Source organism: Zeus faber (assembly GCF_960531495.2).
Source record: "Zeus faber genome assembly, chromosome: 14".
NCBI lineage: Eukaryota > Metazoa > Chordata > Actinopteri > Zeiformes > Zeidae > Zeus > Zeus faber.
In genome coordinates, this window is record NC_137200.1 from 32,011,511 (window position 1) to 32,027,808 (window position 16,298).

The 16,298-nt window shown below is 40.3% G+C and overlaps 1 protein-coding gene across 3 annotated transcripts; it reads left to right on the forward strand.

Moving 5' to 3' along the window:
* Positions 1-1,970: 1,970 nt before the first annotated feature.
* Positions 1,971-15,459, forward strand: LOC307240355 (uncharacterized protein). Of its 3 annotated transcripts, none has more exons than XM_080014114.1 (7): positions 1,971-2,113; positions 2,212-2,400; positions 3,022-3,084; positions 4,598-4,754; positions 4,842-5,129; positions 9,388-9,804; positions 13,715-15,459. In XM_080014114.1, the coding sequence occupies exons 3-7, from the start codon at positions 3,043-3,045 to the stop codon at positions 14,251-14,253; spliced, it is 1,443 nt and encodes a 480-aa protein (XP_079870240.1). In that variant the 5' UTR covers positions 1,971-2,113; positions 2,212-2,400; positions 3,022-3,042; the 3' UTR covers positions 14,254-15,459. The 3 variants fall into 3 exon arrangements, with proteins under 3 accessions (XP_079870240.1, XP_079870241.1, XP_079870239.1); XM_080014115.1 differs by adding an exon at positions 13,326-13,494 and having other exon boundaries at positions 2,105-2,400; positions 13,715-13,796; XM_080014113.1 differs by having other exon boundaries at positions 2,105-2,400.
* Positions 15,460-16,298: the final 839 nt, after the last annotated feature.

The window sequence follows — 16,298 nt, forward strand, 5'->3', positions numbered from 1 at the left end:
ATATTTAAAGCTTCAAGGTGTTATTAGTGATATTTAAAGGTTCAAGGTGTTATTAGTGATATTTAAAGCTTCAAGGTGTTATTAGTGATATTTAAAGGTTCAAGGTGTTATTAGTGATATTTAAAGGTTCAAGGTGTTATTAGTGATATTTAAAGGTTCAAGGTGTTATTAGTGATATTTAAAGCTTCAAGGTGTTATTAGTGATATTTAAAGGTTCAAGGTGTTATTAGTGATATTTAAAGCTTCAAGGTGTTATTAGTGATATTTAAAGGTTCAAGGTGTTATTAGTGATATTTAAAGGTTCAAGGTGTTATTAGTGATATTTAAAGGTTCAAGGTGTTATTAGTGATATTTAAAGCTTCAAGGTGTTATTAGTGATATTTAAAGGTTCAAGGTGTTATTAGTGATATTTAAAACTTCAAGGTGTTATTAGTGATATTTAAAGCTTCAAGGTGTTATTAGTGATATTTAAAGGTTCAAGGTGTTATTAGTGATATTTAAAGGTTCAAGGTGTTATTAGTGATATTTAAAGCTTCAAGGTGTTATTAGTGATATTTAAAGCTTCAAGGTGTTATTAGTGATATTTAAAGCTTCAAGGTGTTATTAGTGATATTTAAAGGTTCAAGGTGTTATTAGTGATATTTAAAGCTTCAAGGTGTTATTAGTGATATTTAAAGCTTCAAGGTGTTATTAGTGATATTTAAAGGTTCAAGGTGTTATTAGTGATATTTAAAGCTTCAAGGTGTTATTAGTGATATTTAAAGGTTCAAGGTGTTATTAGTGATATTTAAAGCTTCAAGGTGTTATTAGTGATATTTAAAGGTTCAAGGTGTTATTAGTGATATTTAAAGCTTCAAGGTGTTATTAGTGATATTTAAAGCTTCAAGGTGTTATTAGTGATATTTAAAGTTCAAGGTGTTATTAGTGATATTTAAAGCTTCAAGGTGTTATTAGTGATATTTAAAGCTTCAAGGTGGTATTAGTGATATTTAAAGCTTCAAGGTGTTATTAGTGATATTTAAAGCTTCAAGGTGTTATTAGTGATATTTAAAGCTTCAAGGTGTTATTAGTGATATTTAAAGCTTCAAGGTGTTATTAGTGATATTTAAAGGTTCAAGGTGTTATTAGTGATATTTAAAGCTTCAAGGTGTTATTAGTGATATTTAAAGGTTCAAGGTGTTATTAGTGATATTTAAAGCTTCAAGGTGTTATTAGTGATATTTAAAGGTTCAAGGTGCTATTAGTGATATTTAAAGCTTCAAGGTGTTATTAGTGATATTTAAAGGTTCAAGGTGTTATTAGTGATATTTAAAGCTTCAAGGTGTTATTAGTGATATTTAAAGCTTCAAGGTGTTATTAGTGATATTTAAAGGTTCAAGGTGCTATTAGTGATATTTAAAGGTTCAAGGTGTTATTAGTGATATTTAAAGCTTCAAGGTGTTATTAGTGATATTTAAAGCTTCAAGGTGTTATTAGTGATATTTAAAGCTTCAAGGTGTTATTAGTGATATTTAAAGGTTCAAGGTGTTATTAGTGATATTTAAAGCTTCAAGGTGTTATTAGTGATATTTAAAGCTTCAAGGTGTTATTAGTGATATTTAAAGCTTCAAGGTGTTATTAGTGATATTTAAAGGTTCAAGGTGTTATTAGTGATATTTAAAGGTTCAAGGTGTTATTAGTGATATTTAAAGCTTCAAGGTGTTATTAGTGATATTTAAAGGTTCAAGGTGTTATTAGTGATATTTAAAGCTTCAAGGTGTTATTAGTGATATTTAAAGGTTCAAGGTGTTATTAGTGATATTTAAAAGGGGCTTCCGGGATCGAGGGCTCAGCGCGACGACGTCATCAAGGTGCGTCCGCAGCAGCGGGGGGCTCGACGTTCCTCACAGTTTGAACCGTACTGCTCATGGTTCTGCTAGTTGGACGTCGCAGCTGGATAGACCTGCACCGGGAGCCCGCGCCTCCAGAGACGCCGAGGGCTCCGGGAAGGTTTAGCCCCGATCCGCCAACTCCGAGTCGGAGCACAACATCCGTGTCCGCGCGGCCAATTATGAAAGATGTAAGCTTGTTGAACAACAACAAGCTTACATCTTGGGAGCAGCGGGGCCGGTTGGTCAGTAGAGCTGTTACCGAATCCTGTCCGACGTCCGGCAAAAACATGTTTCTTATCAACAGAAGCTTTAAGTGCAGTTGTTTGTTCTTCTTTTGCAGGAAATATACCGTCCGCTCCGTTTAGTAATGTCAACGGAGTGGCGGCCATCTTGGTTGTTTACCAAAAATGCTGCGACGGTGCTTGCTCTGGCGCATCTGCCTGAGCAAATAAAACACGAGCTCGTAGAGTGTTGTGGTTCCCAGGCTTCCTTCTCTTCAAGGCCCTGAGGTGGAATATTATCATCCAAGGTAAAGGGACTTTCTGCTGTTGTAGTTAAGTGTTCCCGGCTTAGCATTAGGCTAGTGTTAGCATTAGCCCAGTGTTAGCATTAGCCCAGTGTTAGCATTAGCCCCAAACGATTGTAGTCCATCAGAACATTTGACATTGTAAAGTGACTGTCCACAGTATGTATTTAGTAGTATTTACACCGCAGACTATTCCGGATATCAGCTGCTTCTCTGCCTTTAACTTTCCTTCTTTATTCCTCCAGCTGCGTTACACACATACGGCCTTTACGACCGACCAACAAATGCACTTTAAACTAAAACAAATCACTTTGTGAATTTTTATTTCATTGATTATTTTTATTTTCTGACATCAATAACTATTGTATTAGTGTCTTGTATTTCAATATACTACAAACAAACTATACGACGACTACTACTACAGTTTTCTTCTGTATTAAACTCTTATTGTCCTAATCATTGTACTCTTAATTGGGTGTTTTGGTGGTTGTCTTCCAGGAAAAACAAACACATTTGAAATGCTTCCCTAAATGATGTAGAAGTAAAAATAAGTTTGGATGTTTGATGGTATGTTACTACTGTGTCACATGTTCTGCTTGATGATTCAACTGTGTTTACTTGCAGGACAACATCACTTACAATGACATGGAAAATCTGGATGGCGGCAAAATGGCTTCATCGCAAGTGGTGAGAAATGTTTGTTTTTTAGTAAACACAGGGTTCTCACCAGGTCCTTCAGGTTCTTGAATTTCCTTCTCAGAATTTGAAGTTCTGGAATACCTTGAAATCAGATGCTTTTGTGCTGAAGCGCTTGAAAGGTCCTTGACAGAAGCCTCAAACATCGATCATTGGAAACCTGTGATGTTTCCCCTGGTTTTGTTATTCTTATCTTAACACAATCAAATATATCTTGAGTCACTTTTTACGACAGATGCCACGGAAATTAAGATTTAATCCAGCATGGTTGGAAATAGGGGTGTCACGATTCTCAGCTCCGTCGGGGAGAGAGACTGACTTGTTTCTCAAGAAGTCACTTTTATTTTAATATCAATTATAAATATAAAACATATGACAATATTTAAACACACCTCAATAGTGAAGAGCTTAAGCAAAGCTTGATCAGTGCAATATTTTCTCCAAACAAAGCCAATTAAAACTCTAGATATTTTTAATTTACTCCGCTTCCCGCTGCTGCAGAGCAGATCACTCCTCATAAAAGTGTGTGTGTGTGAATAGATACTCTAATATCAATACTAGATGATGAGACTAAGATTATATTTGAATTAATAAAGATCACATGAGTCCCTTGAAAAATGTGCTTAGAAAATTACTTGTAGGTCCTTGAATTTCATTTTATAATGCCAGAATAAAATGTGAGTAAAAGAACAATGACTTCATGTGTGTAGGCCTGTGCCCTACCGCACCAACCTGTCTGAAGACTGACGCAACCTTATCTTTAGGAATATAGAAATGTAAACCTGCAAAAATAATACATTTAAAACCACCTGGACCTGATCACACAGCTCCACATCTCATTGAAATGTACAAAGTCCTCATGCAGCTAAAAGGCACAAATTCATTATTCTTCATAAGAATAAACTCAGAATTTTCTGTACCATATCAAATCATCAGATACATCTTTAGTCATTAAATATACAGTCCTACTTTATCAGTCCTAGTTTATTTTTGCAATTTTGCCAGACTGCCAAAAAAGAATATCAATATTGTCTAGCTTTGATAGGTGTAATATGACATTGTACAAGCTAGACTGAAGTCTGAATGTTTTCCCTGTCCCTCTCTACCACTATTAGACTGATAAGGTTTCATTATTAAAGTCTATTGTTGAATATCATAATTTTATCTTTAAATTTATTCTTAATTGGTGCGTCGTGGACTCACCCAGAGAAGTGCGCGTACCATATATAATGGCTGCAGCGACCCATGTTCCAATCTGGCCTGCGGTCATTTGCTGCCTGTCTCTCTCTACCTCCTCCCCCCTGTCATTTTACTGTCTCTCCCCAGTTAAGGCAAAAAAAGCTGGGAAAAAAAATGAAATACATTCTCAAATATTGTAGAATTTTTGTGAGAGATTGCAAGGAGAATTTATTATTGAAGCTTTAAAGTTGTTGAAGTCTTAACTACAGCTCTACTTGCGGTGTTATTTATAAGTTATTAAAGTGTATGTGCTTGGTACTTGCAGCCGGTGCTTCCCTACATCGTGATCACACACTCTGCAGCGCCGCTCGTCTTGCAGCTGCAGGGACAAACCCTGACTACGCCCATCATTTACACACATCCAATAGGGCAACAACAACACAGGAATCAATCACACATCCAGCCAATCTGCATTCAGCAAGGTAAAGGATGTTTAAATCAACATAAGAAGCATTTTTTACACTTAAAGTGTAGGTGACTGAGTTTTCCTCCCTGTGTCTGTATGGCAGTGTTCCCTCCAGAGCTCCAGCAGCTCTCAGTCTCTAAAGAGGAGCTTCCCCCTGAGCAGCAGTGGAGCTCCAGTCTGGGCCAGGAGGAGCCAGAGCCCCCACACATTAAAGAGGAAGAGGAGGAGTTCCCTGTGAAGAGGGAACATGATGAAGAGCGTGCTCAGTGGTCCCAGCTTCATCAGTGGCAAACTGAGGAGAAGAGAGAGGGAGAACCTGTAGCCAGCACCTCAACTGAACAGATGGAAGCAGAAGTAGATCCAGAAGATCCAGCTGCTGCTTTAGAACCTGGTAAATATGTAACTTGATTTGTATAACACCTTTCAAGAGCAGGGACGTCACAAATTGCTTCACAGAGGGAGATAAACATACATACATAAAACAATAAAAACAGAAATAAAATATAAATACACAAATTACACAAAGGCAAGTGAAAAAAGAGCCAAAGATAAAATGGTGGAAGTTGAAAATTGAGGAGAGTTGCATGCAATTTAGGGAAGAGGTAAGGCAGGCAATCGGTGGGAATGAACATTTACCAGATGACTGGGAAACAACTGCAGAAGTGGTAAGGGAGACGGTACAGGAGAGCATAGAGCAGAAGAGGTTGATGAAGACAGACAGGAGTACAAGCTGATGCGGCGCAAGGCGAAGAGAGAAGTGGTAAAGAAAAGGCATACGATGAGAGGTTGGACAGGAAGGAAGGAGAAAAGGACTTGTACCAATTGGCAAGACAAAGGGACCAAGCTGAGAAGGACGTACAGCAGGTTAGGGTGGTGAAGGATATTGATGGGAATGTGCTGACTATTGAGGAGTGTGTTGACAAGGTGGAAGGAGTACTTTGAGGAGTTGATGAAAGAAGAAAATGAGAGGGAGAGAAGAGTAGATGATGTTGGGATAGTGGATCAAGAAGTGCAGCAAGTACTACAGATGCAATGTTTGCTTTAAGAATGCTGATGGAAAAGTACAGGGAAGGCCAGAGGGAGATGCACTGTGGCTTTGTGGATTTAGAGAAAGCATATAATAGGGTGCCGAGAGAGGAAGTGTGGTATTGCATGAGGTAGTCGGGGGTGGCAGAGAAATATGTAAGAGTGGTACAGGGGATGTACTGCCCTCATACATGTACTGTATGAGGGCAGTAAAACAGTAGTAAGGTGTACAGTAGGCGTGACCAAGGCATTCAAAGTGGAGGTGGGATTGCATCAAGGATCAGCTCTGAGCCCTTTCTTGTTTGCAATGGTGATGGACAAGATAAGATTAACCTTTATTAGTCCCACAACAGGGAAATTTACATTGTTCCAGCAGCAAAAAGGGGACTGCAGAAAATAAAGAGCATATCAAGGTACACACTATAAACAATACGACAGGTTAACAGATTAAATCAGGCAGGAGTCTCTGTGGACTGATGTTCGCAGATGACATTGTGATCTGTAGCAAGAATGGGGAGCAGGTTGAGGAGATCCTGGAGAAGTGGAGGCATGCATTAGAGAGAAGAGGAATGAAAGTCAGCAGGAGTAAGACAGAATACATGTGCCTGAATGGGAGGGGGGGCGGCAAAAAGCTGAGAATGCAAGGAGTGGAGGTGGAGAAGGCGGATGAGTTAAATTACTTGGGGTCGACCATCCAAAGCAGCGGAGAGTGCAGGAGAGAGGTGAAGAAGAGAGCACAGGCAGGGTGGAGTGGGTGGAGAAGAGTGTCCGGAGTGATGTGTGAGAAAAGGATTCCAGCAAGAGTGAAGGGGAAGGTCTACAGGACAGTAGTGAGAGCAGCCATGTTGTACGGTTTAAAGGCAGTGGCACTGACAAAAAGGCAGGTGGCTGAACTGGAGGTGGCAGAGTTGAGGATGTTGAGATTTTCATTGGGAGTGACTAGGATGGACAGAATTAAGAACGAGTACATTAGAGGAACAGCTCAGTTTGGCTAGTTTGGTGAAAATGTGAAAGGCAAGATTGAGATGGTTTGGACACGTGTGTAGGAGAGATGAGTTACATTTGGAGCAGGATGGAGTTGCCAGGCAAGAGGAAAGGAGGAAGGCCAAAGAAGGCTTATGGATGTGGTGAGGGAGGACATGCAGGTGGTTGGTGTAAGGGAGGAAGATGCCCAGAACATAAGGTACTGGAGGCAGATGATCCACTGTGGCGACCCCTAAAAGCTGCTTTTTAAAAAGTGTTGAGTGTCCATGGATCTCAACCCAAAAATTAGAGGTTTAGGAGCCACAACCACAAAAACATGGTCTCTAATTTTACGTGTTGTGGAACAACCAGTAAACCCTGATCAGAGGACCTTTTCCTGAGGCAGGTGAAAAGGCATTTGCTGAAGTCAAGACAGGAGGATAGAAAAGCAAAAAATTAACATTTTCCTCCGCTTGAGACATAATGGGCCTGAGCTTTCGTTTCTCACCTGGAAAAACAAGAGGGAGTTTAAAAACTTGACATGTTGGTTCAGAGTCAGCCTGGTCCATAGTGACCCAAAACCATCCCTATTTTAAGGTACAAGACTAGGAGGGGCAGCCATAAGGATAGCTGTTTTGTCTGCATTGAGCTGTAAGAAAAATTCTGCCATCCAGTTTTTTAATCACATTTAGGCAGTTATTTAATACTGACAATGAAGCTATATTTTGGGGTTTAAAAGATGTATAATTTGATATCATCTGCATAGTAATTCCTTAGTAATTTCCCCCTGGGATCTATTTGTACTTTATTTCTGATTCTGATAGCAGTGATAGGGGATACCTTGATAGTGCCTTATCAACTGTCCAAGGGGAAGCATTTACAAGGTGAACAGAGTGGGACTAAGAACTAAACCTTGGGGCACACCACAATACAGCAACTCTGATAGTGAACTTCATCATCCAGAGCTTTGTTCAGTGGTGTTGTGAACACTTTCTCACCCTCAACGTTAACCCTCTCAGGTCGATAATCGCGCGGGCGTGATCGCAGGTTAAAAAAAAAAAGACTTTGGTTTATAAATCTCTCTACCTCTGTGTGATTTTTATAATGCGTGCGCGTCAAAAAAATCGCCAGAATGCTTAGAAACAGGACTTTCCGAATAATATGATTATTTGGTTAGGTTTGGCATTAAGTTAGATCCTGCATTTGTTCTATCTTTCCAAACCAACACCTATTTATCATGTTAATTGATTCGCGGCTCCCAGGTCCACATCCTTCCGTTCAGCCCTGATGCTGCTTTGCATAATAACGCACGCCATGCTGTGCCGCAGCCATGCGCCAGTGTGATGTGTGGACGGATGTCCTTTGTGGTGGAAATTCTAGCCACTCAGCTCTCATCTCGGCTTCAATAATTTTCCATTACATTTTCCCCTTTGATTTATCTTTTAACCAGCACATATAGATGAAAAATAACAAGGGATGGTAGGGCAGCTTTAGCCTGTAGGTGGATTTGTCTATTCACTGTGAGAAGGTTACTACAGTAAGTCGTCATTACATCATCTATTCCTCCCCTTCCTCTGTTTGGGGACCAGTGGGTGCGGCCAAGCCCGTGTTCAGAGGCTGGCCATGCAGGATCTCATACGGCGATTATCCTGTGGAGGGGTGGGTGCAGCTGCGCATAGTGGTTAGCACTTATGGTAGACACATCACCACGGCCATGCCTGTGTCCTCCATTGCCTAAGTTTGTTTTTTTAACGTACCGTTAACGCATTCTACCATTCCTCCGCTCTGAGGGTGGTAGGCACAGTGTGTTTTGGAATGTACATGTAGGTGAGCCGCTAATTGTTTGAGGGCCCCATTTAAGGAATGTGGGCCATTATCTGAGGAGATTTTCCGGGAAATCATCCTCCTAGGAAGGATCTCCGTAATCCATGCCTTAGCTACTGCTGCCGCATCGGCCTTGGCAGTCGGGAATACTTCTATCCAGTTTGAAAACACGTAAACACTGCTAGGCAATGTTGTTAACCTTAGCATGGTTTGAAGGTGACAAAGTCCATCATCAGGTGGTTGAACAGTGCACCTGGGACCTGTGTTGCGGGTGGCATTGTTGGTTTGCTGCAACCGTTGTTGTTAGTAGTACAAATTAAACATTTTTTTCTACAAATATTTGTTGAGTAATTCTTAAATCCCTCTCCCGTTATATCCCAATACTTCTGTATTTCACTCACCATTCCCCCTTTTGACACGTGGTCCTTCCCATTAGTCAATTTCGCATAATAAGGGTGTAAACATTTTGGGAGGAAGGGTTTACCATTTTGCCCCTCCCATATCCTGTTTACCAGGGCACCAGTTCCTCAGTGCACAGGCGCATGTTTGTTTCTTCAGAGGGCTGTTTACTGGTGTATCTGGAAGAGGCTCACTCATCATAGAAGTCTTTGTGATTGTTGTCCGTAGTTATGAAGCTTGTGAACGCGTTTCATTCTCTCTGCCACAGCTCCAGCAGCTTCCATCTTTTTTTTTCCTTTATCGTTAATAATGAAGTTTTAAAATTAGCAGGAACTTTCCTCCATGTGGCAAGAAGTTTGTTAACGAGCATGGGAAAATGTCATTTATTATTAAAATCAAATACTGAGGTTTCACTCGTCTTTCTGTGTCTCTTTCAGTTTTCCCTCCAGAGCTCCCGCAGCTCTCTGTCTGTAAAGAGGAGCTTTCCCGTGAGCAGCAGGAGTGGAGCCCCAGTCTGGGCCAGGAGGAGCCAGAGCCCCCACACATTAAAGAGGAAGAGGAGGAGTTCCCTGTGAAGTGGGAACATGATGAAGAGTGCGCTCAGTGGTCCCAGGTTCATCAAATCCAAACTGAGGAGAAGAGAGAGGCGGAACCTGTAGCCAGCACCTCAATGGAACAGATGGAAACAGAAGGTGATGGAGAGGACTGGGGAGTGTCAGAAGCAGCCAGTGGCTCAGATCCAGCTGCTGCTTTAGAACCAGCTGGTGCTGAGCAGCTCTTCTTTTCACACTCTTCTGAAACTGAGACTGAAGAGAGTGATGAAGATTGGAAGGAGACCACACAACCTCAGCCAGGTAAGCTTTTATTTTTTCTCCTACCAAGCTGTTGACTGGATGAATGACAGCAGGTAATAACTTAATCAGTTGTTGAATCCCCATTTAATAAAAATAAGCAAAATGATATGAGCACGAAACATTTTCACAATACTAATTAAACTTTATTGACATTTATTGTTTGGTCAAATCATTGAGTGTTTAACAACGTCTCATGCTATAGAAAGAGAAGGTATCTGGGTTCATACAGATTCTTCATTCAGTTAGTCTGAAATGTAACAGGAGCAGATTTAAGATTTATATATATATATATATATATATATATATATATATATATATATATATATATATATATCTTTTTTGTTTTTTTTTCCCCTCCATGGATAAAGGATTTTGCTGAATGTGAATATGCGCACAACATATTTATAAAAAAATAGTAAATGTCTGCTAAAACACTGAACAGAAAAATAATGGAGTCATTTTGGTTTTAATTTTATCACTTTTCAGGAGGAATGAGGCATTATTTAGATGAGCTGTAAGTGTACCAACAAATGTGTCCACGTCTGTAAGCTGAATTGAAATCATTTTGTTTTTTGCTTTAAATCTTGAAATTACATTACACAATATACTAGAATTTGTAAATGCAGAGAACCAATTTCCCCCAGATTATTATAATAATCTGGGGGAATTTCAAACAAAAACAACTGCTGATACAACATGCATGTAGAATCTTTAATGTGGTCGTTGTGCTTAATATGCAGTTGTTGCCTCCAATTTCACATGGCTACAGATATATTTTTTTGTATAAGGCCAATTTGGTCGTTAAAGAAAAAAATAGACTTTCATGTATTTCTTTCTTGCATGTTGCTTTAAAAAAATAAAATAAAAAAAATCTGCAATCAATATCGGCCCATTTGCTTATAAATAAAAAAAGGGAATCAGCCACGGTGCATCCCTATTTAACACCTGTCGGCAATTGGAACTCTCACTGTTCTTCATCTTCCCGCTTCTGTCCCATAAAGCCTGTAAGTAATTGTAAACATCTCTGGGGCTATGCAGCGATGGGGGTTTTGGGTAACCGTAGTTTGGAAAGACTCGCAGAGGAGCCGATGCGCACACCGCCTAAATCTCAAACAAGCTGATTGGTTGAATTTTCAAATTCCTGCTGGGAGGTGGTTTGAAACTAAAATAAAATGTAGTGTATAGAAGTGCGACGAGGCAATATATCAGCAATTAAATTCACTTGTTAGGACTGAGTGGACTATAGTTCTTTGCTTTCCTCCATCTGTAAACCATTGTCTCCTCTAATATTTCTAAGATGACCAATCTATGCTTTGCAGATAAGTTGTTTTTAAACACCTAGAAACTATTTAACAATATATTTTATACATTTCAGTCAGGCTTCTTAAAGCAGCACAGAAGCCTCACTGCTCAAAACATTTATTTTCCTATGCTGATTTTAGGCACTGTCTATTTTGCCAAATCACAATTTTATAGAAAAATTTAAGGACTGAGAATTTGTCAGCTTTAGCTGTTTTTCCCCATATCCTGTTAAAACTAGTGACTGTCTACAGTAGCTGCTGTTACATATGGGGTCCCCCAAGGTTCAGTTCTCGGTCCAAGTTTATTCTCTCTGCGCAGTAAGAGCCACTTGGAGAGGGCAGCTGGAACATGACACATGTAATGGTAAGATGAAATCCGTGAAAGTTAAGGCATTAATACAGCACGGCACTTGTTCTGAAACCCCATTGAATGACGTCACATCAGCGTCACCAGCGCCAGTGTCTGGTTCTCTGGGAGCCCCACAGTTCCTAGTTCCCCTCAGGGAGTCCCCACAACTGTTTGTATTGTGAGGTGCCAGTTGATATATTACCACTCCTGTCTACCTGTAAAATAATAGTGTGTCATTCTCATCTGGTTCCATACTGCGCTTGTATAAAATAACACAAAACTTTCAGAAAAACATTCCTTTGTGTTCTCTGTGACAATGAATGACATGAAAACAACAACAAATAGCAGGGCCAGCATTGAGGTGATAGTGTACATAACAGCAGTGTAAGGTTTAGAAGATATGATAATTCATATATTTGAGTTAGCATATTTCTTTAAATATAAAGTTACGAAAATAAAAACCGGGCCTCTAATAAATGCTGGGGGTGTGGTCAACACAAACAAATAAAGGCCTAAGCCCTTCCTCAGATTAAGACCAGGATAAAGGGAAAATCCAAGGATGAACTAACAGTGCCTGTGCATGTGTACCGTATGCCAGTTAAGCATAATGTACATTTCCGCTGCTTTACTGTAAATTGATACATTTATGAATACCATCATGCTATCTAACACTTTGTTGTCTTCAACTTATTGTGTGAGAGCTAAACCTAACTCTCAGAATTGGAGCAGGGTTTTTTGTCCCACAGTGTGCTATGTGCGCACCTTATAAGTTATTACTGATTACCTACTCTATGGAAATTCTTATTTGAAGTATATTATATGTATCTATCGATCCTGTTGCTTTTCAGAACTATAATGCGCACGCATGCACACAATGTAATTGACCATCTGTGCATTATGACTATTGACTGAATGAGAATTTTTATCTGTATTGCAGCATCACCCTTTATTGTTTATAACACGTTTTTGCAGTTTTACCTGTTGCTTCCTACTCTAAAAAAATATATATAATCATTTGTATCTGAGCCTCCCAGTCTACAACTTTTACAAAGACTAGAACCTATATATCCACACACTTGATAAATTAAAATGACTATTTTTAAAGTTTTACTAGCCTCTTTTTAAAGTGACCAAGTGTTGCATACCTGTTTTGTCTTATCTCTTGGTAGTATATTGCAGTGTTTGTCTTACAGCACTGAGTCTATCTTACCATTCGGTATGACACTGCATTGTTGTGGCCCATGACTATTTAAGATGTCCACTATCAATTTGACTCACTCATTATTGTCTGCATTTTATTTTGTCCTTCTCTTAGGTAAATTATTTTATTTTTCCAATACTACACTACTTCCATTTTCGATTTTTAAAATGTTGTCTTTAGTAACTGTTTAAATTCTGTGTTAATTGTTTTATTTTGATCACTATACCCTTATTTTACGTATTATGTAAAGCAGAGTTGGCTCTGAGACTAAGAATGTCATTACTGGTAATGATGTTCGCATTGTTATCAAGTATTTGACAAACTTGAAACTATAATTTCATAGACGTAAATTGAGTGCTCTGATTACAAAGCGATTGAACTTTGTAATTTAAAAGATGGAAATAATAAAAAAAAACAGCTCCCATTTTTATATTAAGCTGTGCAACATGTAGATTAAAATCATTAAGACCTGTTCTCATTCATATGACAAAACAGTTTAACTTCTAAAGCTGACCCTTGGTCAGGGTTGAAAGGACTATCTCAGGTAATGGGTTAGGGTAAGGGGTGAAAATCATATTTTTCTCTCGGGAATGTGATGTTTTGTTTTTTTTGTGAAGTTAGCCCCTCTTATGGTGACACACTGCAATTGAATAAATGGGTATGTTTACAGTTGAAATGAAACATGCCCTGTGAGGACACATGAGAAGAAGGGGCAATTCCAGCCGATTGGCAGCCGGCTTGTTGGCTGGAAGCTGGTTGCAATTCAGCTGTCAACCAGCTGGGAGAGCCCTCTTGAAGTGGCTCCTACTGTACTTGCTTCCCTTAGTTCCTGTCAATAGGTTGGTGAAGGCTTTGAAGCGGCCGAGCACACCGATGTGCTCAGCATACTAGTCATGAAATTTGAAATGAGTAAGTAGGATAGTGGCATGATACAGTTAGCCGGTCATTGGAAATTAAGCGTATTTTTCAGTCATCAGCCTTTATTTAACATCCTCAGTTCTTAGTGCCCTCACTAACATTTTTGATGATCCATGCCTGTGTTTGTTTCTCCTCTCTTAGGTTTTGACAGAGAAAGTCATCCTACTCTCAGAGGAAATAAACTATACGACTGTGAACAGTGTGGGAAGAGCTTTATGACAAGGGCAGATGTGAAAGTACACCAGCGTATTCACACGGGGGAGAAACCCTACACCTGTGAACAGTGTGGCAAGAGATTCAGTCAATTAGGACATCTTACACGACATCAGCGTACACACACAGGGGAGAAACCGTACCCCTGTGAACAGTGTAAGAAAAGATTCAGTCAATTAGGAAATCTCAAAAAACATCAGCTTACACACACAGGAGATAAACCTTACCACTGTGCACAATGTGAGAAGAGCTTTACGACAGGGGTTGATTTAAAACGACATCAGCTTACACACACAGGAGAGAAACCATATCCCTGTGAGCAGTGTGGGAAGCGATTCAGACAATCAGCCTATCTCAAGATTCATCAACGGACACACACAGGAGAGAAACCTTACCCCTGTGAACAGTGTGGAAAGAGATTTTGTTCAAAAAGTCATCTGAATCGACATCATCTTCGTCACAAATGAGAGAGACTGCACCACGACGCAGAATGTTGGTGCCTGAACTACTGGTACCAGGTGAGAGCAGCCAAGTCTCTCCCCCGGCGGTGCAATGACGCCTTTACACATCAAGCACGCATGAGAGAAACTTCCCAAACACTTTGGAATGTGGAATGTTAAAATTGGATAACAGGAAGGGATGACATCAGTTCTTCATTTATCTAAATGGAGTTGCGTGTTTCTTAGCACTCCAACCACCTCGCTTCAAAAAGGCTGAACAGACCAAGACAATGATGATTTTGTCTTTATTCTTGCGTTGTGACCTCTTGAGTACAAAACAAAAACATGAGACTTGAGACGATTTTTTTTTTTGTTTGTTTTGTTTTGTTTCCCCACACACTCCAGCGAGTGCTGTCTCTGTTCTCCCTGTGTGAAGTGCAAAGTGTCAACTCCAAAGTAAACCAGCATAGTAACACAGGAGACAGAGGGTACCACTGTCCAAGAGTTCCACCAGTCATCACAGCTGAACAAACATTTCATCCAAACTGCCGATAAAACCCTGCCTTGTGTTCTTTGGGCTGCTGAATATTAATTTTTAGTTATTTTACAATGTAATCCTTCCCTAGAAGATAAAAGCTGTTCTGTGTTGATATGATTGTAATGTGGACAATAGAGAGTGTCACAGAGAAACTTCTGGACATAAGTGTAGCTTCACGTCAGAATAGTGTCATGTCTATGTATGATTTTAAATTGTAAATAACTGTCTAGCGTTAATGGAACACATATGAATATATTCCAGACTAACCTCCCAAACATCATTAGGTATTTGTATCCCCAATTCTATTTCTCATGCTGTTTCGTTGTTTTCCATAGAGGCCATTTGTACCTGATGTTTCAGAACAGAAACAATTTGTAGGGAAGGGTTGGGCTCAGATGGTTCGATGCGAAGCAGCCATTTGTCAGTTGTCATTTTTGGACGTAGTTGCTGATATTGTTCAGTTTAGCTCTTAAACATGTAAAATAAATAAGTCATCAGGACACTGTTATTTCTTGTTTGGTCTTGTTAAACTCCCATCATGTTTAGTGTGATATAGTGTGATATGTTCATATAGATAAACACTGATCATTTTCAAAGTGAATCTCGCTTTACTGTTGATAAGGGTTTACTTTACATGTGATGGAGCTGGCAGGATATAATCTATGTACAGTCTTGAATAAAAAGTCCATTCTATTTGCAATTAAGTTCATGATGTAACAGAAAAGTAGTGTTACAGTGTTTTCTATTATAATAAATCCATTTGTAATTTACATGTAGGACCAATTCCATTTCTTATATGAGAAAACTTAACCCTTTGTGTTAAGTATAGAGATCCCATCAGCGACTTACGGATATTTTTGGCAAATCAGTTTGTGGATGTCACTCACTACACCTTGGAACAGAGTATTTCATTTACAGTACGAATCTAAAAAGTACAAGTACAAAAAGTACAATTTTTTTTACTGCAATTGCCAACAGCACACATTGAGCACTGGGGTTTTCCGGGGTGGCAGGTCACTGGTGGGTTGGTGTCGGGGGCGTGGTTGGCCGGGGGGCAGCCAGGGGGGCCCCCCACCCGCTGGGCTGGAGTCCTGGCGGCTTGCGCCTGGTGGCTTAAGATGTGCTGCGAGTTGGTGGAGATGCGGAGAGCGCCGCCGGGTGCCTTCCAGGGCCCCTGGGGGGCTGCTTGCTGTTGTGGGTGGGGTTGGGGGGGCAGATGTCGGCCTTTGCTCCCGCTGTGCGGCTTCTCTGAGGAGGGTGCCCCAGGTGGTACGGGTGGTGGAGGGCCCATATATATGCCGGCCTGCAGCCGTCATTGGGGGGGCTAACATCCAGGTGCCCTGCACTGAGCACACTCTGCTACGTGGATTGGCACTCACAGCCGGGTAGGGAGTCTGTCGGTTGCGGTGGCGCGTGGTGTCGGTCTGTCGGTGCAGGGGCCTGGTTCCGTGGCCTGCAGTCTGTGCCTGGTGCCCATGGCCTGGGTTCTGTGCCTGCGTCTTGTGCCTGCACTTTGGGGTGGGTTGTATGTGTG

Bases quoted from the DNA above. Each gene is read 5' to 3' on its own strand.
- LOC307240355 (XM_080014114.1), top strand. From the start codon at position 3,043: ATGGAAAATCTGGATGGCGGCAAAATGGCTTCATCGCAAGTG. The intron at 5,130-9,387 runs GTAAATATGTAA...TGTCTCTTTCAG, and splicing joins AGCTGCTGCTTTAGAACCTG to TTTTCCCTCCAGAGCTCCCG. The intron at 9,805-13,714 runs GTAAGCTTTTAT...CTCCTCTCTTAG, and splicing joins GACCACACAACCTCAGCCAG to GTTTTGACAGAGAAAGTCAT.